This window comes from Macrotis lagotis, chromosome 3 (genome assembly GCF_037893015.1).
Source record: "Macrotis lagotis isolate mMagLag1 chromosome 3, bilby.v1.9.chrom.fasta, whole genome shotgun sequence".
In the NCBI taxonomy this organism is placed as follows: Eukaryota; Metazoa; Chordata; class Mammalia; order Peramelemorphia; family Peramelidae; genus Macrotis; species Macrotis lagotis.
Genome location: NC_133660.1, coordinates 175,881,401 through 175,907,268, shown reverse-complemented (window position 1 = coordinate 175,907,268; position 25,868 = coordinate 175,881,401). Strand labels below are relative to the sequence as shown.

The 25,868-nt window shown below is 35.0% G+C and overlaps 1 protein-coding gene across 6 annotated transcripts in view; it reads right to left on the bottom strand.

The window, feature by feature from the left end:
• Positions 1-18,618: 18,618 nt before the first annotated feature.
• The window catches only part of PDS5A (PDS5 cohesin associated factor A), a 152,710-nt gene continuing 145,460 nt past the window's right edge, over positions 18,619-25,868 (bottom strand). For 2 of the 6 annotated variants that reach the window (XM_074229597.1, XM_074229599.1), the window contains exon 32: positions 18,619-19,656. In XM_074229597.1, the coding sequence (XP_074085698.1) occupies positions 19,653-19,656 (4 nt within the window). In that variant the 3' untranslated portion in view covers positions 18,619-19,652. The other 4 variants (XM_074229595.1, XM_074229600.1, XM_074229598.1 and 1 more) reach the window with 4 other exon arrangements.

The following is a 25,868-nucleotide window of genomic DNA, read 5'->3' as shown; positions in this document are numbered from 1 at the left end:
CAGTAAAAGGTGGGAGACTTGTTCCTGCATCATTGTTTCTTTATTGGTTTCGTTGAAATTATTGTGGTCATCATATATAATTTTTTTCTTTGTGATATCCATTCATGCAACTCTATAGTTTCCCTAAAATTTTCAGTCATTTCTTATTTATGTACAGGTTTATTCAACCATTTCCCTCTTTCTTGTCAATCAACATTTAGTTTGTTACTATTTCAAAGAGTACTGTTGTAAATTTTTATTTATAGGACCGCATCTTTGACTTGAGTAATAAGGTGAGTATAATTTTTCTGAACTGCATTTGTGATTTCATTGGTATTGGTAAATTTTTTGTTAAGGGAGATTGTCACCTGCTCTGTAGACATAGTTAGTTGGAATATTTTAAAGTTGTGACTTACCCAGCTGGAGTTATGCATCCAGTTTATGTCAAACTTGAAACCATGTCTTCCTGACACTGTCATATGTAGTTAATGTGGCACTTTTTTGAAATGGAGTGGGGTAAGTGCAAAATTTTAAATTGTTTTCCTGATGAATAGCCCAGTTCAAAGCTCTTAATATTTATTATTCATAATAGTAATGATAATAATCCCTCATTATTAGTAGTTAATTTTATTACATTTTTTATTTTGATAATTACTTGTTCATTTCCTTTGACCCATGCTTGAGCCTTTTATTACATTTTCTTTTCTAAATGTATCAACATTCTGCATTTTCGCAATTTTTATTGTTTTATTTATGATGAATATAAGTACTCAAGTCAAAAAAGTAATTTAAATGATTTTTTTATACACCATATAGCATGGCAGAGAGGATGAAGAATTCTGTCTGAAAGCTATGCCATTAACTCTTGATAGTCTTTTAATAAAAAGTACATAAGATCACAAAGTAAACCGATTGCATTAAAAGAAAACTATCAAAATAATATAATCAGGGGTTACAATTAAGAACCACTCTTCTCAGGTTTGACTGGTGGACCATGATTGATAATCCAGGATTCAAAGAGCTTCATTCAACTAAATTAACTCATCCCGTCATTGTGTAATTTTGGTGAAACATCCTTTCTCTTCTATGGTTAAGAAAATTTTCTTTTGGTAATTGTTGAGTGATCCATATGTTTCTTATTCCAATATTAAACCCAAACTACCAAGAGAATGACCTGTGTCAGACCTGCCCCAGAACATTTGGCAGTAGTTTTGTAAGATTGAAAATGGAATGAATTCTTGTAGTGCAGCGGAAGATGAATCATGATTGGCCTCTATACTTCTAATGGTGTTTTTAATAATACTTCCAGAAAGGTTGTGTGTTTGTAAGGCTTCCACCCTGCCTCTCTCCCTTAAGGACTGCTTTTAACACGTTCAGTGTCATTCAGAGTGTTCCCTGAAGGGCAACTAGGCCGTGCAGTGGATAGAGAACTGGTCAAGGAGTCAGGAGGACCTGAGTTCAAATTCAGCTACAGACACTTGATACTGATTAGCTGTGTGACCTTGAGCAAGTCATTCAACCTCATTGCCTCACAGAAACAAAAAGATTGTAGTGTGGTTAGAAATGCTGAAGAATACTGGAAGAATCTGTTGGTAGTTGAATTTGTAATAATATTTTATGTGTTGATAAATATACATTCCCTCTAATTGGTAGGTGTGAACCCCCCTTTTCACTCTCTAGATTGTCATTTTCAACATTTGGGACTTTTTTTTTTTAGGTTTTTGCAAGGCAATAGGGTTAAGTGACTTGCCCAAGGCCACACAGGTAATTAAGTGTCTAAGGCCATATTTGAACTCTGGTACTCCTGACTAAAGGGCCGGTGCTCAATCCACCGAGCCACCTAGCTGCCCGTTTGGGGCCTTTAATGTGACATTTGGGAAGCCACTGAAGTCGTGTATTTTATAGAGAAGCATTAGAGAAGAAACTGCTTTATTTTTCCCAGTAATTGGGAAATATTTCTAGATTTGAGGATATATACCAATTGTGTATCAGTTGATTTCATGGATGGAGTGTTGTAGTATTTTCTAAGGGCTCAGGAACTCTCCCTTACTGTAAGAGCATTGCTATTGGCACAGAACCAGAACATGTGTCTGGCCTGCTGGGGTCTCTGACTTATTTTATTTTTGCTTATGTCTGGGCCCCCCAGCATGAGTGGTCAGAGTCAGGCCTGGGCAAAAAGTGGAAGATGCTCACTTTAGTCTAGAGGGCAACAAGAGCCCAGTTCTGTGAAGTTGAATTGGTTTCAGTTAGACTCGTGATCACCAGGCATCAAATGGAAGCCCTATTGCTACCATCTGGGAGAGATTCAAGGCCCAGTAGAGACCTGTTCCCTGCCATAGGGAGGCAGCATTACTACAGCATTTTGGGGCAGAGTTCAGTTGTAGCAGTAACTTCAATTAAATGGGACAGGATCAGGACAATCACATGACTATTGTCTTGTTCTGGTAGAATAGACAGTGGCAGCAAGTTTCAGCAGGTTTGGCCTCAATGGTAAATAACAGGTCCAGTATAATGTGGATTATCCAAGAATTTATTGGCCTCTCCTAAGTTGTTGCCAGTACAACATCCAGTGTTTATTGGACAATTCTAGGACTAAGGTTGGGCTCTGGTTAGGATATTGCTCTTTGGCAACAAGGAGGAAGAGAAAGTACTTGGAATGGGGGCTGTCCATTAGGAACCTCTAATGGGACAAAAAGATTTAATATTTGGGCCCCTCTTACCCCTCCCACCTCCCATGAATCCTGGTTGGTTTGCAAGGGAAAGGAGGTGGTGGGACTAAGCAGTTCTCTCTAACCTGCTGTGTTTGGAGCAGTAACAATGTAGGAAATAATTAACTCTACTATAATCTTGACATTCTTGGTTCTGCCCCTGCTTGAGGCCACCTTTGTATATCAAAAGACCCACTGGGACCTGTAAAGATTGGCATCATTCCCTACATAAACTGGATCATTTGGATCCCAGGTCAGCCCTTAAAAGGTGGATAGGTAAAAATTTTGTTATTTTCATTTTCTGCTATTCTGTTACTCCTTTGGGGGTAGTTAAATATTTTTGTTTTTACTGACTTTCTGTTTGAGTTTTTCTCTTAATTGCTTTCTACATGAAACATCTTGCTCAAACTCTAAGGTTATATATAAGGGATGGAAAGTCCTCCAAAGCTTCTTGAAACATTAAAATGTAATTGGGAAATTAAAAATAACAAAATAAAAAATAGATAACATTGCATTTCAATACTGTCAATATATGGCCTATAGGGATCTTTATGAATGAATTAGCGAACTCTATTTCTAGTTAAATTTAATGACACTACTCCAGAAAACCTTAAGGACCTTACTTCCAGGGGGATAGACTTGGTGGGAGCAATATCCTAATATTTTACCTCCCATCCTAATTTCCCTTAAAATGTATTGGAATTCTTTGAAAGTTGATTTGCTGAAAAGATTAAAATTAAAATTCTGATTATTGATACTGCTTCTCTTGTTACATAATCATAAAACAACCAGGAAGACTTTCAACCTTGTTCTGAAATTCTTAGATATTAATGATTTACAGATGAAGAAATAGAGGCTGAGAGCTTTTGCCTTTACCAGAATCACACAGTCAGTAAACCCAGGTCTTAGTCTCTAATCCTGGTATTTGTTACATAGATGCCTTCTAGAGCACAATGAACTATTAAATCACATGCATTTGATAATGTGTACAATAATACATTTAATGTCTTTATAATCCATCATACAATTGCATAATGTGACAACAACATTGTCATTTAACAGATGAGGAAATGAGAGATTGAGGTTAAATGAGTTGCCTAGGATCACTGAGCTACGTGTGTATCTGGGGCAAAATTTGACTTCAGATTTTCGTAACTCAAGTAAAGTTTGAATGGATGAACTACTTAGCAGTCTCTTTGAAAAAGATAAAGGACTTAGGTAAAGGTAACAACACACCTTTGCTAGGCTTCTGGATGAATGCTTATACTTGAGTTTCACAATTCTTGGATTTTTAAAAGTTGATTCTATTCAAAAATTGAAAAATGGAATTTTTAAAAATTTATTTTCCCCCTATTATATATGCATAGTTTTCAATATTCATTTTTGTAAATTTTCTCCCTCCCAACTTCGCCCCCCACCCTTAGCAAATAATCTGATTGATAGAGCTTATACTTGCACAGTCATGTCAGCATATTTCCATATTAGTCATACTGTGAAACAAGAACAAAGGGTTTGGAAAACTAAGAGAAAGAAAAAAAACAAATTTGAAAATAGTGTGTTTTGACCTGTATTCAGACTCCATAGTTCTTTCTTAGCATTTGGATGGCTGAAAAGTGAAATTTGAAGAGTCATTACATTTTGTGTCATTTAGAAGAACTTTGAGCAGAAAATTAGTCCACACCAGTTATCTGCCAATTTTTAAACAAGATTTTAAGTTAATTGAGTTATGGAAATAAGTGTTTTCTTGAAAGCTTTCCCAAATCATAAATGGGATGTTGTTGCATGTTATGGAAATCCCATCCTAGACTCAGTGTTTTTATAAACTTGAGAAGATATTTATGAGTTTAGATCTATACTTATTGTGTATCCTGTGGCAGATCCCTTCCTTTTCTCAACCCTTTCCCTATGTGCAAAATGGGGCTAATAACAGTTATCTCAGAGTTGTGAAGATCAATATATGAAAGAAATGTGTTGGAAATATATGAGAAGTGCTTTGCAAGCCTCAGAATTATATATATCCTCAAAGCAACATCATGAGCATAACAGCCAAAATATCTCTTTGATAATGATTCAAATTTTTTGAGATTTTAAGGCTTTTTTCACTTTTCCCTCATTCTCAAAGCTTTATTCTTAAAGGTTTTAGTAATCTATGCATGTCTACTTGGACATTAAACTCAATGCTTTATTTTTTATAGGAGCTTGTGATAGGTATCCCAAGTAAGCTCTTTGACTTTTACAACCTCTGTGAACAACTATAGTTTCTTTTCTTAGCTCAGTCTGTTAACTTTTCTCCATCAATTGATGAACTGTCCGAACCAGGTAGTTTAAGAAACATCTACAAAGGTACTTAATGGGGAGGTGACTAAAACCAAAACTACACAAGCCATTCAGTTATGTGATTATATATGTGTAGTTCTTCATTTTGCAGACTGATGTCCTCCCCCCATAGAATCTAATCAGTTCTTAAGTCTTAATGATTTTAACTTCATTTCTCATTACATTCATCCCCTACTGTCTTCCTACAACCCTAATTCATCTTATCACTTCTCACCTGGGTATACTTTTATCCTCTTCTCATCTGATGCATTTTTATCACATTTTTCTAAGGTAATAGTCCTGAGGCATATTGTCTATTGGTCTAGGCTTTGGAAAGTTGGGGCTTTGGTTTGAGTCCAAGATTTACATGATCAACCAATCAGAAACGAGGAATTCTTATCTTGAAATCATAGAAGTGAGTTCTAGCACACTGATCCCAACATTGCCAATTCTTGGGCTTGACTCCAGAATACCTGCACCTAACCTTTATCCTCCCAAACTTCCAGTCCTATCTCCCTCTGCTGTGCAAGAACCTTTTGGCTTCTTTTAGGTTTTTGCAAGGCAATGGGGTTAAGTGGCTTGCCCAAGGCCACACAGCTAGGTAATTATTAAGTGTCTGAGACTGGATTTGAACCCAGGTACTCTTGACTCCTGGGCCAGTGCTTTATCCACTGCGCCACCTAGCCGCCCCTCGGCTTCATTTTTTGATGGTGGGCAGAGGATCTGGGCAGAAAGTCACATGAGATGAACAGATATGGATGGGTTATGATTTGGATTATAAATAATATCTTACCCCAAAATCATGTCTCTTCCATACTTCATTACTGTCATGGCCACCACTATTCCAGTCATCCAAGTTTTTATAATTTTGTTATCTTTAACGTCTCTTTTCCCCCCACTCACATTCCTATATCTAATGAATTGTAAAATCTCATGTTTTACCATCACGTGTCATCACTTCTCAACTGCATTATGACAAGTTTTTTTTTTTTTTAAGGTTTTTGCAAGGCAATGGGGTTAAGTGGCTTGCCCAAGGCCACACAGCTAGGTAATTATTAAGTGTTTGAGACCGGATTTGAGCCCAGGTACTCCTGACACCAAGGCCGGGGCTTTATCCACTGTGTCACCTAGCTGCCCTACAATAGTTTTCTACTTAGTTCCCCTATTTAAAATTTTTTCCTGTCATTCTCTGCCAAAGTGATTTTCCTAAAGTACAATTTGACCATGACATGTAGAAACTAAGATCTCTCTTCAGTATTAAATATTTCCTCAACTTTTAAAAAATATTTTTTTCATTTTATAATTTTCATACTGATATGCTTAATCAAGAAAAGTTTGGGACCACTGGTCTGTTGGGCAAAATAGAAATTGCCTGCTAATTAATTAATATCCCTGAAATCTAGCTCTCCCACCTTCTAGCAGCAGTTGACTTAGTGGATAGAAGGCTAGAATTGGTTCTGAATTCAAAAATCTGTCTTCAACAGTTGCTAACTGATTTGACTGGGCACATCATTTAATCTTTGTCTCAGTTTCCTTATCTATGAGGATAAGAGCAGCAGCTGCTTCCCAGGGTCCTTGTGAGGCTCAAAAGAAGAAGAAAGGAAACCAGCATTGCTTCAGTGTCACAGTGCTGAGCACTGCTAAAAGCTAGATCTAGATATATCTCATTTGATTCTCCTAAATATCCTAGATAATATTTGTCATGTATGATGCACATTTTAAAATAATCTTTATAAATGCTTGCTGTCATTCTTTACAAACTGTGCTACTTAGCCTGGATCCCTGGTCCCTCTTGGGACATATACTCCCATCTTTATCACCTTGTCTCAAAAATGTTGCTTTTTTTTTTTAAAAGGTGCAATTCCAGTTGCTAATCCTAATTTTTAAAATTGTTCATCATTCTTTCTTCAATTGTTCTTACTCTTTGCTTTATTATGTATGAATGTATTCTTACCCTCTCTACAATTGTAAACTGAATTTAGGGACGGTTCCCATTTTTCTGTATACTTCTAGATACTGCATTTTGCTTGGTATTTAAATTTACTGAATTTCCATATGGAGTCTCAGTGCAATATTTTTGATGTTTTCACTTTTTTTGACTTTATAAAATGACAACAACTAATATTAACTAATACTTTTAAGGCTTGAGTCTCACAAATCTTCAAAATCTAATTAGATACTAACCCTGTGAGATGGGTGGGGGGTAAGTATCCCCGTTTTCCAGAGGAAGAAATTACTCACACAGCTTGTAATCGACTCTCATCTCAAATCACAAATGTCACTGTTTCTTTAAGGAGGAAACAAAGTAAAATACCCTTTAGACCAAGGGTTATTGACTTTTTTTTTTGAATATAAAGAAACTCAATGGCATTAGAGACATATAACCTAGCTGGGAAAATTCAGAACTAAGGCAAGATGAGTAGTTATACCACGTTTCCTAAGAAAATTAAAAACCAAACATTTGGAGACTGAGGGTTATTCCTTTAAAAATCTGTTAAGAAAAATCTGGGGAGTCGTGCTGGTGAATAGAAGCAGTTCACTGAGAGCTTGAACTGGACAAGAAAGTGGGGAGAGCTGACGGTGTTGGCCGGAGACCAGAGCTCGCCATTGGCTGCCCGCTCCACCTAGAGTTGGAAAAAGGTGAAGCTTGTCTGTAGCATTTCTTGCCACCATTAACTTGAGAGTAAAATTTCTGGTTTTGTGCAGTGTTTTGTAATTGTGTTCACGTGCTTCTTGTGTATGCAGCTAAATTCTAGAGTATTTTACAATGTCTGTTTAAAATAGAATTTTCTTACCTTTTCCTCCTATTTTTGTTGGCAATATTCAGAAATGATAATGCTAAGCATTTATGCCCTATAACTTTGCTGAAGTTAATTGTAGTATTTTAGCTCTCTTGTGTTCTCTAACCCATCAACTCATTTTTTTCTTATTAAAATGTTTAACATTTGTAATACAATATTAAATAGTATTGGTGATAATGAACTCTCTTGGATGAACATCACCAGTTATCTTACTGGAAAACCTTTTAGAATATGTTCATTTCAGATAATATTTTCACTTTTTAAATTTTTTTTTAGTTTTTTTTTTTTTTTGCAAGGCAGTGGGATTAAGTGTCTTGCCCAAGGCCACACAGCTAGGTCATTATGAAGTGTCTGAGGTCGAATTTGAACTCAGGTCCTCCTGACTCCAGGGCATGTTCATGTCACTTTATGCTTATGATTTAGGTCAGTTTATGCTTATGATTTTTGTAAGTGAATAGTATTTTTATTATAAGTCTAGCCTAGTTATATTGTATAATTTTGTGATATATTGTTGCAATCTTTTTGCTAGTGTTTTATTTAAAATTTCTGCATCAATATTCATGAGGGAAATTGATCTGTAATATTCTTTCTCTGTTTTGCCCTCCCTGGTTTAGTCTTCAAAACCATATTTGTATTATAGAAAGAATTAGGGAGAATTTAAGTTTGCATTTTCCTTTTTTTAAATTTTTCTATCACCCTCCCTTCCCACCCACCCCCATGGTAAAAGTTGTATATTTACAATAGTGTTTTACATAAATTTCCATATTAGTCATATTATGAAAGAGGAATTAGAATGTATGGGAAAAATCATTAAGGAAGAAAAAACATAAAAGCAGTTTCAAAAAGTGAATATAGGATGCTTTGCTCTGCATTTGGACTATAGTTTTCTCTTTAGATATGGATGACATTTTCCTTAACAAATAGCTCTCAGGATTGTTTGATCTCTGAACTGCTGATCCATCATAGTTGATCATTTTACGATATTGTCAATATGTACATTGTTCTCTTGGTTTTATTCATTTTACCCAGCATCAGTTCATGTAGATCTTTCCTTTTCTCAAGTCCAGCTCCTTCTGATTTTTTGTTTTGGTAGTTTGTGGGTTTAACACATAAAAACGTGCTTTTTACTCTTTTTCTTCACTCAGTCTAGCTGGATTGATGATCTTGATAGCTAGCTGAGCTGTTCTCTCAGCAATGACTTTGCAATTCTTAGAGGAAACAATTTCAGCACAGTAAGATTTGTTGCACATCACGAGCACTTCATTCTCTGACATTGTGCACCAAAAACTCCCTGAATCCACTTGGTAATATAACTTCCTGAATCCACTTGGCAATATATATTTTGTCTTCTTTTTTGCTTCCATAACCAATATTGGGCATTAAGATCTAGCCCTTGAATAGTCTTTGCACTCTGTTGTCATTGCCTCTTCCTTTAGGCCACTTTCTCTTGATCTCGACATCTGTCAGACTGGTATCAGATGAACTTCTTGGTTTTCTTCTTGATGATTTTGGGCTTCATGAGGGATCTGAGGGCAGGCATGGTGCTACCTGCTGCTTTCCCGGGATAAGTGACCCTCGGGGCTACTGATGAGGCAACGATGGCCTGCTCATGATTTCTTACAGAACAATAGGACTCCATAACATTTGTATACCAAAAATAAAAAAGCATGCAAAACTTATTTTGATATTAACCCCATCACAAAAAAAAACAAAGCAAGAAAGTCATATTTCAGTTTACACTCAGAATTTATTATCTCTTTTTGGAGATGGATAGCATGAGCCCTTTAGAAATTGTCTTGGGAGTTGATGATCATTTCTGTTACTGTGCATGATGATTCCCAGGTTCTTCTCACTTCCCTTCACTCAATGCCATGTTTTATTTCTTTTTCTGAAACCACCCTAAACCATCCTACCTCATAATTTCTTATAGCACAATAAATATGCCATCACAGTCATATTCTACAACATTTTTAGCCATTACTCAAGTAATGAGCAGCCTTTCAATTTCCAATTCTTTGTCACCACAAAAAGAGCTATTATAAATATTTTTTACCTTTTTGGTCTTTTGTAAAAAATCTCTTTTGGATACAGACCTCAGTGATATTACTGGGTTAAAGGGTATGCACAGTATTATAGCCCTTTGGATAATAATTCTAAATTATTTCCTGAAATGTTTGGACTGGTTCACAGCTGAACCAATTGTTAGTGTATCTATTTTCCCTCTAACAGTTGTCATTTCTGATAGGTAGTTGTGAGATTATACCTTAAAGTTGTTTCAGTTTACCTTCCTATAATCAGTAGTGATTTAGAACATTTTCCCCCTGTGATTTATAGATAGCTTTGATTTTTTTCCCTGAAAGTTGCCTGTTATATCCTTTGAGCAGTCATCAATTAGGGAATGGGTCTTATTTCTATAAATTAGAATCAGTTCTCTTTATAGTTGAGAAATGAGAAAAACAATTTTTTTGTAAAAGGTTTTTGATAAAAATTCATTGTTTGTGGTACCTTTTTAGCAAAATTTCCTCTTTTCATTAGATCTGTTTTTACTTTTGCTTTATCAGAGATCATTATTGCTATCCCTGTATTTTTTTTTACATTAATTGAAACAAAATAGATTTTGTCCCAGCCATTTTATTTTAACACTGTGTGTTCTCTTGTAAACAACACATTCTGGTTTCTAATCCATTTTGTATTTCACCTCCATTTTATGGGTGAGCTCATCCCATTCATTATTATGATTACTGTGTATTTACTTGTATCCTATTTTTTTCTGCTGATCCTTAATATTTTCATCCCTTCTCAAAAGTCTGTTTTGCTTCTGTTGCCTCTCTTAATCCACTCTTCCTTTTATCAACCCCTCCCCTGCCCTTCTGCAGTTTCCCTCCTAGGTAAGATGAATATGTATTCTTTCTTCTTTGAACCAATTCCAAAGAGAGAAGTTCAAGCATTACTCCTCCCCCATTTTTCTTTGCACCTTAAAAACTCTAACTTGTATGCTTCTTTCATGTCAGAAAATTTCCCCATTCTACCTCACCCTTCTCCCTTCTTATCACTCATTTCTTTTCCCAATTTTTCTTCTACCACTCTTAGTGCTTTCTTTAATTCTTTCAGAAATTCTTGTTGGACTTGGTTCCAATTAGCTTTTTTTTTTTTTTTTTGAGATGTTTGTTTTAGTTGTTTCACATTGTTATCATCCTCTGAATTAATAGCTTGGTCTTACCTGCTACAATAGTAGCTTTTTATGGTCAAGTTTTTTTTTGTTTGTTTGCTCATTTTCTCAGTCTATTTCTTGACTTTTAGTTTTATGTTAATGTTGGACTTTTTTTCCTGCTTGTGAGAAGGCACTGTTCCAAGCATAAGGCTACTTTTGTTTGCAGAGCTATCTTGGGGGTGGTTGGGGCAGGTGGGGGAAGTATCTGCCAGTTTTCAGTGCTCCCTAAGTGGGTGATCTTGAGAGTGATTTGGTTACAACTCTCCTGTTAGGTGCCTGGTTTTTAGCTAAGAAGGGCCCCTGGTTCCCTATACTCCCAATACTCCTTGTGAAAGCCATGGAACTGATGCCTAGTCCTCTGATTTTCTGCAACTGTGAGGACTAGTGTTCTTTTCTACCTTGAAAATGTTAACAGGACCCTTGCTTCCTTTTGAATGGATCAAGGATTTCTATTTGGGGGGCTTAATTTTTATTTTGGTTGCCTGCTCAATTCATCGATCTCTTTTTTACTGTAGACATCTAGAGATATAAAACTTTCCCTAAATATTGGTTTGCCTTCTTCAAACAGATTTTGGTTTTTTGCTTCATTGCTGTTTTTGATCCTTTTTGTTTTAGGACCTTTTTTTTTTTGGTAAGGCAAATGGAGTTATGCCCAAGGCCACACAGCTAGATTTGAGCTCAAGTACCCCTGACTTCAGGGTCTGTTCTCTATCCGTTGTGCTACCTAGCCAACCCTATCATTGATCTTTTATGAAATTATTGGCTTTTTTTTTTATCATCCTATTCCTGTGGATTAAGTTATTTAGTTTCCTTTTATTTTCAAACTCTGCTTCAAGGGTCTTTTGCTGAATTTAATTTGTATTTTTGTCAAAAAAATGCGTTTAATATTTCTGCTTTTCTTTATTAGTGAGATTTTTGTTTCCAAACACAGATCACATTTGTAAAGATGTCATGCACAGTTGAATAACAGCTATTCTCATTCAAAGTTCTCCAAAGTTCTATCATATCTAACTTTTCTAAAATTTTCTTCTTTTTCTTTATTTCATGGTTTTATTTAGATAAATTAGATCTGAGGGAGAAATTATAGTTCTTCTAACTACTACTGTCTATTCTTAAAACTCATTGAATTTTTTCTTTAAAAGATTCTTTAAGAGTCTTTAAGTCTCTTTAAGACCCTTAATCTATATCCTCCCTTTGACTCTATTTTCTTCCCCACCTTTTTCTTATCCTCTCTCATACTTTCCTATTTAGTTAGATGAATTTCTGTACCTTCTGGTCTTTGTGTGGATTCTTCCCTCCTTGAGTTTAGAAGCATGAGATTCAAGTATTTATTTCTGCCCTCCCAAATCCCCACTTCCTGGTATACCCAAATTATGTGTGATAATTTTTCCCATTCTCCCTCATACTTTCACTGTATTTTTCCTCCCTACCTTTTCAAATTTCTTTTAAGATCATCCTAACATAATACACAGGCTTCCTTATTAGATTTCCTCTAAGACCCCTAGTTCTGAAGTGTTAAACTTATCTTTATCCTATAGAAGGATGTATTAGTGACCTTTTTAAGTATTTTAGGAATTCTCAATTGTCTTTAGTTTTCTGTTTTTCTCTTTTTTCTTGTCTTTTCATGAGGAATGAATTTTTCATGAGGAATGAATTTCATTATCAATTTTTTCTCTTGTAGAATTACACTCACTTTTGTGGGTAGGTTATTTTGCTTTCTGGGATATTATTTCTTCATTGTGGTGGCAGCTAAATCCTAACTGTTGCTTGTCATGGCATAACCCACCTGATGTCATGGTCTTATTTGAAAATGAAGGACAAACATCATTAAGTTCCTATGGAGATGATTTGTGAGAACTAGGCAAAAATGTTTCCTTTCTCTTTATCTCTACCTCTCCAATGTCATTATTTTACTGATTGTGTAGAAAGAACACAAAAGTGGATGGGGGTTTAAGAAGCTCGAGTGGCGAGTAGGCAATGTGATGATGGTCTGTCTTTGGGATTTCAGACTTGCTAGAACATTGGAGTGGGCTAAGTAAAAATCTCAGGAACAGGATGTCTCACATTTTACTTTAGGGCAGGCCAGGGGACAGAAAGATTAGGAGCCAGGACTCTCTTTTACTCTTTGCAACTCTTACTCAATCCTATTTGGCTTCCTTATGATACTGAAACATTCAAATTTTTCAGTCTTTTTAAAAATGTATCCACAACTGATGGTATTCTTAAGCCCCCTTCCCCATTTAAAAAAAAATTTCTACTTTGATACACTCATTGTATCCTAAAATTAAAGTTGTTGTCAAGTTATACCCCCTCCCCCCCCGAATTTGTATAGGGAATATAAAATCCCAAATGTTGAACATTTCTGTATTGAATGACCTCAGTTTTGGTCAATTGTTATAGAATTTTTCTGAATCTTAATGCTGTTTTACAGTGGATTAGTTGCTTATTTTATATCTTTTAGAAATTGCCTAAATGTTTTCCATCTTCTGTATCTATTATTTTTGCTTTTATAGATTTAAAGTTTCCATGTGAACTATTTTTTTCCTGCTCTTCTGCCCTCTAGTTTTGTTTTTCATTGAATTTTTAAAATTAATTTTCAAATAAATTTTAATTCTTTCCCTGGATATATCTAAACTGTTATACTGGAATTTTAGTTATATTCTGTTTATCATGATTTTTTAAAATTTCACATTATTCTTGCATTCCAAAGAAATCCTAGTTTCTGGTGTTTCTATGAATTTTTTTTAATGGTCTTCTAAATTTACACTATTCTTTCATTGTGTTGGAGTGCATTTATTTTTTTGTTTTCATTTAAACTTTTTAACTTTTTTAAAAATTTAAACCCAGATTTCCCCATAGGGCAATTAATTGGCACAATGCATATGATGAAGACCCAAGATACTTAACTTACTAGCTGTATGGACAGTATTCTGGTAGAACAGTATCAAAGCAATCATACCCACTAAATCCATTCAAAACCTTCCTTTGCGTTTGATTTCTTTGTGTTACAGTGGGGGAAGTGCCGGAGAGTGAAGACCATGTTCTAGTGACAATATGTTCTGGGCCTGGTTCCTCAACTTTATGAAATAAGGAAAATAAGGAATTTGAATGAATACTCTGTGGTCTATTTCATAAATCCTTTGCTTGTCTGACATGATTTATTTAGGAGGAACCTAAAAGATTCAACATTACGGGTCTACGTGCCTACAGCATGCTCAGCATAGCCATTAGGATTCCTATCTGACTTCAGTCTTCAGTCAAATTGTCCCCTCAATGCCATCTTCCATAACTATTTTTGGTACCTCATAATCTCTAAATTCCTTCAAAGCTGGGGGGGCGCTTTCTCTATCTTGAAGATACTTTGCATAATTTCATGTAGAATGTCAGCTGCTGGAGACTAGATCTGAATGCATTAATAGGTTCTTAATATTTCTAGCTTTTGCAAGTCCTAGTTTGATTTGGTAGCTTCCTCCCTCAAGGGCTGCCTGACAAAAGTATGCTTGGCTTTTATCTCCTTTTCTTTTTCTTTTTTTTTGCAAGGCAAATGGGGTTAAGTGGCTTGCCCAAGGCCACACAGCTAGGTAATTATTAAGTATCTGAGACCGGATTTGAACCCAGGTACTCCTGACTCTAGGGCCCGGTGCTTTATCCACTGCACCACCTAGCCGCCCCTTTCATGTTAAGTAATGAATTCCCATTGTTACTTGTCTAGTTACTTTTCAAAGAAAGCTGTTGAATAAATCACTGAAAATAATTGATACAGGGGAAAGTGTAAATATTTTTCATGAAGATGTGTATCAAAAGTCTGGCTTCATAGACAGTCCTAAATCCTTATCCTGTCTTAAAGATAATTGCTAATTGTATGTGTAGTTTTTGTAACTTCTGGAGAAATTTTATCACCTCCAACTGGCTCCTTCTACAAGGAGTAGCTTTCTGTGTTACTGTTCCTACACTGCAAGTGACTCTTTTCAAGGATATTCACAGCAACTAGACCCTAGTCACATGCCTTCCCAACCCAACCCAACCCAACCCAAACCATTCATCCATGCTATAACTTCCAGATGCTTTTCCCCTCCTACTCTCTACCCTATACTCAGATGGGTCTTTCCATCTTCCCTGCATTTGAATGCCATATCTGTGAGCTGTTTTCAAATGAGACCTATTTCTCTGATCAATATTGCTTGTAATTCCCAATACTTACACATACCCATTTCCTGGGTTTATTTTGAACAAAATGTTCCACATGCCTCTTTTCTCCCTTATCCAAATCTTATCCCTTCCTCAGTGAGCTGCAGAAACCATTTTATGATTTTTCCTGACTACTTTGGGTCTGAAGTTTTCAAAAAAATATCTTTTCCTAATCATATGTTGATTTGAATTTTCTAAGTGAATTTAAATAATTCAACCAAACATTAGCAAATACAATGTGTTCAGACTGAACAGTGTATTTTGCTTAGGATTTATCTAGTCCACACACTTATAGTTCAATATGTAAAGTGAATCAGAAGCATACTGAACTGTTTAAAGAACACATACAGCTAAAAAGAATGTCTTAAGAATAAAATAATCAAATTCTCTCTGGCTACACATTGAATTAGATACATCAATATGCAACAATTATGCAGTTATTTAATTACATTTTCTATACAGAAGTACACCTTTCACTAAGCTCTTGTGGAACAGAAGAATAAATCTTAAAATGTTGGGTACAAACTGAATGAGATTATCCTAAATGTCTTCTTAGATAGCTTTCTCCAGGACAGGGGGAGTAAGGGGGTGGGGTGGGGGTGGGGGGAAGTCAGGCTCCTAACTCATACTAGATCTCTGAATTTCACCAAGACTTCTGGTGGGCCTATGAGAAATGTGTTTTTTCACCAAGCTGACTATATACTTGCAAAAAAATCTGGCTTCACAGACATTCCTAAATCTTTATCATTTCCCATTGTTAATTGTGTGTGTAGTTTTTTTTGAGGTGTTTTGTAATCCACTGGCTGCTTTGACAAGGAGAAATTGCTTTGTAGCCTTGGGAAAGGATAAAGGTCTATTACTGAAAAACGGCTTATTAAGTAGAATTTCTAAGTAATTATTGTTAAAAGTTAAGGAACTTTTTATGAGATAGATCACAGAACTCAACTTTTTTATATTTAATCCTTACCTAGAAACTTTACAAGTAGATTCCTGAGCAGCTTTTAAGTGGAAAATGAAACTAAATGTAGGTTATAACTGGCATTTTTCCTCAAATCACCTTTTACATGGGGAGTGAAAAATTGATATTCCAAACAAATACTAGCTGGGCACTAAAGAACATAAGCAGGGTTGGCTAGGTGGTGCAGTGGATAGAGCACTGGCCCTGGAGTCAGGAGGACCTGAGTTCAAATCCAGTCTTAGCACTTAATTACCCTGGCTGTGTGACTTTGGGGAAAGTCACTTAACCCTAGTAGTGCCTTGCAAAAACATTGTTTTAGCTAATTACCTTTCCTTACAGATGGTGAAATCAGTGTATCCAGTGGTAAGTGCACACTGTGCTTGTGGTCAGAAAGCAGCTAGGGGGAAACCTGGCTCTGAAAGAATCTCTATTATGACTGCTGGGAATCAATCTCGAAAAATTCTCTTTCTTCTGGATTTCTTACTAGCAGAGATCTCTCTGCCATGTAATTAATCACATGGATTTTGATCTATTGATAAAGTGGGGGTGAACAATGACTCACCTGCACTGTGAAATGCTTTAGAGGGATTCCTCAAACTAGAAAATGAAGGTTCCAATTTTTTTTACACAATTGCATAATTTTTGAGGTTCTCTTACCAGCCTTAGGCTCTCCTTGGCTTACAGAATTGATTCAACCATTTAACTAGTGGTTGGCATTTAATTATTGATTACTATTTAACCAAATAGACTGAAACATTTTCTTTTATCTTAAGAAATACAGGAGCATTTAGGGGTCAACATTACTACAACATAATGCTGCATTTCTTGGTTTTATTCAAAACAATCCATGTTTTTAGTGTTTCATGGTTTTTACACTCTGCATTTACACAAATTACAATGTTCTGCTTCATTCTTAAAAAGAAAATTCTAAAAATCCAGCCCATGTGCAGCACAAGAGTATGTAAAACTACTATACACGCTTTGTATCAAAGAGTATAAAATTCTGGTTGCAGTATTAGACAAATTACAAGGATTCTCAAATTAGACACAAAGGGTTAACATTAAGCTCTTAGCTCTTAATTGCAAATCTCAATTTTTCCATTTTGATTAATTTTGAGATGTGAACAACAGTTTAAGAGGAATTAACTTTGCTTAAAAAGAAATCAAGTTTTTGTTCAACTAGGTTTTTCCCCATTCAAAAGCGCTTAATCTCTTCTTAATCCCATTTTCCTTTTTTTACTTCCCTTTAGGTTAAACATTTGAATGCCATAATTAAGTCAGGTGCACAGTCCTGCCCATTCTTTCTATTAAAATCTAGACTATGGTTCTCTGCTTGCTTTTCCCAGTCAACATTCAACTGCAAAAATTCAAAAGTCAGTGCAGCAACACCCCACTATATTTGACAAGGTCCCTGTATCAGTTGCTTTTTGGTTTTCAATAGTGAGTTCCAGGGGGAAAAAAAAAGGTTCTCCTCCTCTCCTTAAGGGCTTGAGGGTGCTGAAGTTAACTGGTCTAATAATAAGAGAACCTGACAAACTCCAATGAGGATGTGTCCCATTTTTCATGGATTACCAAAAGTCACTGTCATAAACTTCTGCATAGTTTTTGATTTTCTTCTTGCCCCAGAGTCAAGGGATCAAGTCTGAACTTCATTTTTTGATTTGCATTATTACAAAGCCATACTTTAAAGAGAAGGCAGTAAAAAGTGGTATAGGGCCAATTTTACAGTCTCCCAGAACAATAATTTTCTAATATTAGTACAGGTCCATCTTATAAACAATTGAATTAAACACCTATATTTTCCACATACATTATTAATATACAGTCAACTCTGGATTATCCTGGGGGGGGAGGGGGTGGTAGAGATTTGTCTAATCTAGATCTTGCTTTCAAATTGATGTGAACATAATTGAACAAAGCAGGTGCTAATTCTTTGTTTAAATAATTCCACACTTGTTTCACCACCGCCTCTGATCAACTGTATAGACACATGGCGCAAGGACCCTGACAGTCTACTCCAATTGAGGCTCATGCTAAAAGCACAGTGGAGGTGCTTGATCAGTACTTAATGACTCTAAGGAGATGACCCTCTAGCAGGGGATGATCCAAGGACCCTCTTTCGTTTCATTTTTGTATGAGGTGCTTCCACGTCATAAGACACATCGTTCAAAGTAATGTGTGAATTGACTACTCTTAACCCTCCATTATCACAGATAACAGAGAGCTGACTGTAATCACATCAGCTAATGCTGAATCCATCTAGCCTTTGCATATAAGAAAAATCCATTTAAGACAAGAAAACATATTGAGAGATTAAAAAGCAAGAACTATATATGATACCTAGAAGCATTTATTTTATGCAACCAACTTAAATATATGATCGTGTGTACACAGTGTACACGTTTAACTTTGCCGAACAACTCCAGGAAACAATATTGGTGCAACAGTTGTCTTCTAAAATTTAAAAAAAAAAAAAGGGTGTGTGTGTGTGTGTGTGTGTGTATGTATGTGTGGGGTTCATACCAGGAAACAAAAGGCAAAACAAACATTCTTACATTTCCAATTTTCCTTATGAAGCTGCCAAAGTCCATTTGCTTAAAATTGACTTTTTTACATCAATAAAAAAAAAAATCTGGTGATGCACATTACAGAACCAAATCCTGAATTGCCTTTACTCCTTTAAAATTTGCAATATTCCAACATAATAAACACTGGAGTAAAAACCTTTTAAAGTGATATTCTTTATAAAACAAACAACAATATGTACATTTATTGTAAATTATATTAAACTAAAGTGAGGGGAAAATTAAAAAATGAAATGTTTACTTGCAAATCAATAATTTTAATTATTTTCTCATTCTGATAAAAATCAGAAAGCAACATTTATAAAATTGCCACCACATGACTTTTCATAGCAGGGAAATGAAATCTGTACATCTTATTTTTGCAGAAAAGTAGACAGGCGGAAAGAATTATACATAAAAGTCTTCAAAAGCCAAGAAGTACTTGTTCCGATCTTTTTTCTCCTTAAAATTAATTCAGTAGGCTTTTTTTTTCTTGTGTAACATGGGCATTCCTGGCTCTAGAATTATGAATTTTCTGTGTCAGTGTAAGGACATCCTGTGACTTTCTTTAAAAAAAAATGCAGCATGGAAAAGAACGGTGTGATGCACTTTAAACTCCAGATATGCAGGAACTGGAACCAAGTGTTAAGCAATTTGCTTAATTATTGACTTTTCATAAAAAAAAAGTCTCAGGGGAAAATAAGTACAGTTGCTTTTAGCACTCTTTCAAGAGTTTCTGCTTTACATTTCCATTCAAGAATTGATGTCGTATGAAAGGGAATAGTTTTTCAGTTTTCAAGGCAGAAATTGGGTATTTTGAAGTAATCTCAGTTTCTGTACAGGTACACTTTGAATTCTAGTTTTTGCAGAAGCTTGAGCCTGTCTTATTTGACCGTCATTTCCTCCCTTTCTGAGTGAGGTTTCTTTTTACCTTATAGAGAGGAAAAAAGTTAATATTAGAATAGACATAAGAAAGGGTAACATAAAGCAACTCCATACACAAAGACCAAACTCAATCATTAGGTTGTGACACTAAATAATGGAGAATTCAATATGGGATTCTACAGAATAAATGTATCTTCTTCTGGAGACTAAATAAGATATGTTGTGCACAAAGTTAGATGCTACTGGACTTGAGAAAACACAGATTCATTTCAAAATACTTCTGAATTTATCTTTTCTCAATGAAAAAGAATAATACAACTACCAGCATGGAAGTAGCTATAGTTTTTTGATGTTAAAAAGGGAAGCTTCATATTCAAAAGGGTTGCCCTAGAAAACTACTTACATTTTGAATCATATCATTTTTCATTTAAATCTTTTTGGAAAAACAACCCCAAACTCATTATTTAAGAAAGTTTTTTTTTTGGTAACTTAAGAACAATAAAATTTAATATTTACATATTCCAACTATGCATTGGGGGAAAAGACCTATTTATTCCAAAAAGTTCAGGAGAAAAGTGCAAGTACAGTGTATCAAAAGGATGATTATATATACTTCAATTTTAAACAACAAATCAAAATCTGACCTCTAAAACCTAAAAGAATGCAAGCTAAGAAAATTCTTGATATTAAAACATGAGAAAAATTATTCTGATTATTTATGGCTGATTTATGGCTAAAATCATTATACTTATATAGAAACAAAATTAACATTTGTATCTATGACAGTCCTATAGAAGCTGCCTTCTGCACCTTAAAGAAGCCTCCCTTTGCTAGTTCTGTATCCTCAGTATCTTCCTGGCTGCTTTCACAGACTTTTAAATGATCCAGGTCCCTGGGAGAATTTCCTGGACTTGACTCTATGTCCCAAAATGAATCTCCATCACTTTCCAGTACTTGGTTTCTGAAAGATTTTACATTATTGTGACATAAGCTCCTTGATGAAAGAATCAGAATAACAATTGAGAAGTGATTACTTTAAAAAGACTTAAAACTCTAATTCTGTGTGAAAGAGAATAAGACAAATAAATAAGAAATATTCAAATAACACTAAAGGAGGCAATGTGCCCATGAGGATTCAAGAGGATCTGGCTTCAAATCCTGTTACTATTATTATTTGAATTTGACAAGTCATTTTACCTAATTGGTCTTGGATTTTTCATAAGTAAAATTAGAGGGGTGGATGAAGACTGAAACAGATAATTGCTAAAACTGTTCCAATTTGATATCCTAGGTACTAATTTCTTCCCAAAGATTTGGAGGAAAGCTTTTTTTTTTATGCTAAATCCTGACCTGGTCTTAAGCTTTTAATTATAAATATGAATTAGATCCCATTCATTCCTGTATGATTTGAGGGCATGGATACCTTTTTTTTCCCTGGAGGTTCAAAACTTACAAAGCACTTTTAGGTTTGCAAATCATTATATAAGTATTATCTGTTGATTTTCATATAACCTTGTGAATCTGGTATTATTATAATTCACATTTTACAAAAGGGGAAATTGAGCTTAATTCCACATTCCTGAACAGAGTCAGAATTCTAAGATGCTAAGACAACTTCCCAAAACTAAATATTTGCAAAATATAATTATCCAAAATTTGGCAAAAAGTTATATTAATCTTTTTGAATAACAAAAGTTATACAAAAAAGTATATTAGTGTAAAATATAAATATTGTGAATGACTAGGTCACATGAGTCAAGTCACATTCTTCAAAGCTATATATATCAAGTTTTCCACAGAGCAATCATGTAATTAACTCCTTTGAATAGTCCAGTTACTATGGAGGATGAATGAGGCCTTGAGCTGAAAGGATAGATTTTGAGAGAGAAGCAAATTTGAAACTCCCCTCCTTGATGTGCTTACAAACTGTGGAGTCTTGGCTCATGCTAGTCCTCCCCAATGCAGAATGGACAATTCCCCTTACCATTTTTCGAAGATCCATGGATCCCTCCTTTCTTACCTTTCTCCAAGTCACAAAACCTCACCCCACCAAAAGCAATCAAACAAATAAGCTATCAGGTGAAAATGATCCTTGCAAGATATCTCATAGCATTCTCTCTCAATCTCATCCTGCTCTGCTGTATCATAATATCCTATAAGGTTCTTTAAGGTAGACTGAATGTTATCACCAGGGTCTAGCACAGTACTGTTAGTATTTTTCTATTACCCACCTATGTCCAACGACTGAATAACTGTAATGAAAGCCATAAATTGTTGCCTAGGATGTTAGGTGGTATATTTAGGGGGATTGGTTTCCAGCCCAAGATTATTTAAGAAACCTGGAAATACTCAAATGTTAAAATATGAAGTATAAACTTTTAGTTTCTTTGTACATAAAATTCTGTTTTGTAGAATAAAATTCAAAATTATTGAAAAGTTAGAGATGATCATTAGAAAACAAAAGCAGTTTTGACTGTATAGTCAAATTATATAGTAAATTTATATTTAAAAGCTTTTTCAGTAACAAAATCATTATAATCAGAAGATACTGTTAATTACCAAGTTAAGTAAACATCTTTGATAAAAGTCAGCTACCTACAATCAGAAGGAAAGTGATATAGTTAATAAGAAGAGCTATTCTATGACAAGTTTCAAAAGAAATATAAACTATCAAACAAAATTGATAACTGTTGCGAGGGTGTTAGGGAAGAAAGTTGCTAATACATTAGAAAGTTGCTAATACATTGTTGGTAAAGTTGTAAAATGATCCAGCAGTGGTGGTGAACAGTTTAGAAACATTTCTAAGAAACTTAGTATTATACTCTCTAGAGTCTTTGTTCTAGAATACCACTATCAGACATTTGTTCCATGGATTCAAAAAGACAGAAAAAGAAAATCATCCTTTTCTTCCATAACAAAAAATTTTAAGTAAAGTGCAAATCCATTTTTGAGAGAACAGTTCAGCAAACAGTAGTTTATGAATTTATGCTACAACAAATAACGAACATGACAAACTCAAAGAAATATGAGAAAACAGCATGAACTAATGCATAGTGAAGGCAGCAGAAATAGGGGGGAAGGTCTACATGATGAATTTAATAATGTGTAAGTAAACCAGAAAAGCCCAGAAAGGTGGGGAGGTTATAGGTAAGGATTCAAACATTTATTTTCCAGAAACAGTCAAAATGTATTGACGTATTTTTCTTAACTAAACTTTTACGCTAGAAAGAGAATAGTAGGGGATGACTGATGTTAAAAAGTGATGTTGAAAAAAAAAAAACCCCAAACCCCAAACAATCCCAAGATAATTCGAAAGGACTCAAGATGAAAAGTGTTCTCCAACTCCAGAGAAAGAAAGGTTGTTTTTTTTTCAATGAATGTAAAAATTGTTTTTACATGTAACTGGAGAAAAATAAAATATTATAGAAAGTGCCAATAATCAGAAAAAAGACCTGTATTTTAATACAAAACCAATGAAAATAGTATATGATTGAAGTGAATTCTATTATATGGAACAGCTTAGCATCCTAATACTACTGGCCTAGACAATTCTGAACATAAAATGTTCTTATTTGTCCCCATGCATATACCAAAGTCAATGAATTTAATGAATATGTACATTTGGCATGTTATTTATATAATAATGGTAGGATTATACCTATGTAATTTAATATTTATATAGACATTATTAAATCTTAACATGCACTTGATTTATTTATTCTTCATTTTTTTTTTTTGGTATAAAGCCCTAAAAGGTTATACCTTTAATCCAAGAATGCCTTGAAGAAAAGAATAAGATTTAGGCAATTTATTATTCAAATAAAGATCAGTTTCTCATAAAAACAGATAAGCTCAGGAAAAGAGAATTTAGTTTGACAGGTAGAGGACAGGCTGAAGGCAAGAGTAGGGGCTTTGGGAGCAGATAGTTGAAGAGTAGCTAAAAATATTTATTTGGAAAAGATAAACTAAAAAGTGGAAGGATTATGTAGGAGAATGGGGAAAGGAAAGGGAATGATTTTGGGAAAATAGAAATACAGACATGTGGGTGGCTAGGCTTTTAAACTTAAGATAATGATCCTGTGGTCATCATATAATACATTTGGATACCTCTGTTATAAACAAAAAAACTAAAGAAGCTTAAAAAAAAACAACTCCAAAGAAATTCTTTTGGCCTAGGCAAGGCAAGGACTGGGACTGGACTGGCTACCTCTAGTTTTAGGAGGATCACCTTTTGTAGGCATTTTAGGTGAACAGGGCCATAAAACAGACAAAACAGAGAAGGAAGTTAATGCTTAACTATCTACTGGAGGGTATGCTAATAGAAAGTGGTGATGATGAATAAAGTAATAAAAGCAAAGGAAGCAGAGTGGGAGGTGGGAAAGAGAGACCCATAGTAGAATGGACTACAAGAAAGGTAAAAGCAAGTAAAATTACACTAAAATCATCTTAAGGTCTGAGATAGTGCAGAATGATTCAGGGTTCATTTCTGCCTAGGAAAAGGAGGATAGAAAAAACTATGGGGGCAGAAATTATTTTATTTTTATCTTTCTATCTTAGCATTTACTTATCAGTACATTACATACATTGTTAATTTAATTAATTCTTTATGCCTGCAATATCTCAAGTTAGTGGTGGTCACTTACATAGTAATTTTTTCTAGTTTTAGGGTACTGAAATACTGAATTATGACACACAAACTCTACATCTAAATTAGAGGTCCTAGATGAATTTCTGCTGTGTTCCTGGGAATATTCATATTCGATCTGGATAACTCCAAATTTCTAAGTCTTTATCTTCATTCTTGATTCTAACTTAGCCATCATGCCTGTCTCCAGACTTTGCTCCTGTAGGTCCACACGAGTCATGTCTCATTTGCTGATAAGGCCCATCAGAGCCAGGTACTGGTACCTCTGTCCTGCCCCTTCCCAGGTCCATTTTTACATGCTGTTTTAAGAATAAAAACACAATGAGGACATGGATGTTCTTTTTCCTTATATTTATATCAGCTCTTAGCACAGTGCTTGATATATGCTTGCTTAATGACTTTGCCTCTTAAAAAAAATTCAGAATTAAAGAATCTTAGAGATAGAAGGGGCAAAACTAGTTAATCTAACTCACACTCCCAAAAGAATCCTCTCTATATTACATCTAAATTTTTAATGAAGAAATACAGTTAAGGAAGTATACCAATGCCCTCAGTTCTGTTTCTGGAAAATTTGTCCTTACTAGAATTTAAACTGACTTGCTGCCTCTACATGATGATCTTCTTGCCTGCCCATTCCCACCACTGGCTTCTATAATCTGCCTCTCCATGTTCTCTGTCAGAGCAGCCTTAACTGTTAAATGCTTTGTTAAAATCTAGGTGAGCAAACATGTACATACATTAAAAGCACTCTCTTGAATGGAAAAGTCTAATGACATGACATGATTCAATAATAAAATGAGTTTAATCTAGTAAGACTTGGTCTTAATAAAAACCGTGTTACTTCACTGTGAACAATGTTTTTTTAGTTATTTGCTAACCACGATTGCTGCCCTAAAAAACCTTTTAACCACAAATTGAAGTCAAGTTCTCTTGCTTTTCTCTTCCTTTTCTTTTTTGTGAAATAAATGCACATTAAACTGGCCCCTGTTCAATTCTGGAGTACTTCCCTCACTCTCTAGGGCAAATCTTTTTCATGGGATTTGCACATAGGTATGCTCCATTGTTGGGTGGAGAACATGCATATTGCTACAGAAATATGAAGTTCTTAGATATTCTAGTTCAGTTGTTGAGTTCCCAAATCTCCCTTTCTTTTCTGCCTGTCATGAGATCTTGCTCTATGTTTCTTGCTTGAGATTTCACATTGTTTAGGAATGCTTTCTTTGATTTCTTCTGGCAGAAACATTTTTTTTTTTTTACCTGAGGAGAATTGTAAGAAATGGGGCAAGACATTTCTTTTTTGTAAGAAATGGTTTGAGGGGGCAGCTAGGTGACACAGTGGATAGAGCACCAGCCCTGGAGTCAGGAGTTACCTGGAGTTCAAATGCAGCCTCAGACACTTAATAATTGTGTGGCCTTGGGCAAGTCACTTAACTCCACCTCATTGTAAAAAAAAAAATGGTTTGAGAAGTTTCAGAAAGTTCTGTCATGCCTTGGCACACACACTCCATCAAGAAAAAAGGTCCTTTTACTGCTTCAAGGAAATTCATTGGGGGCTACCACCTCTGTCGAAGGCTTCTTAGAGCATCCATTAAAGGACAAGAAGATGCTTCACC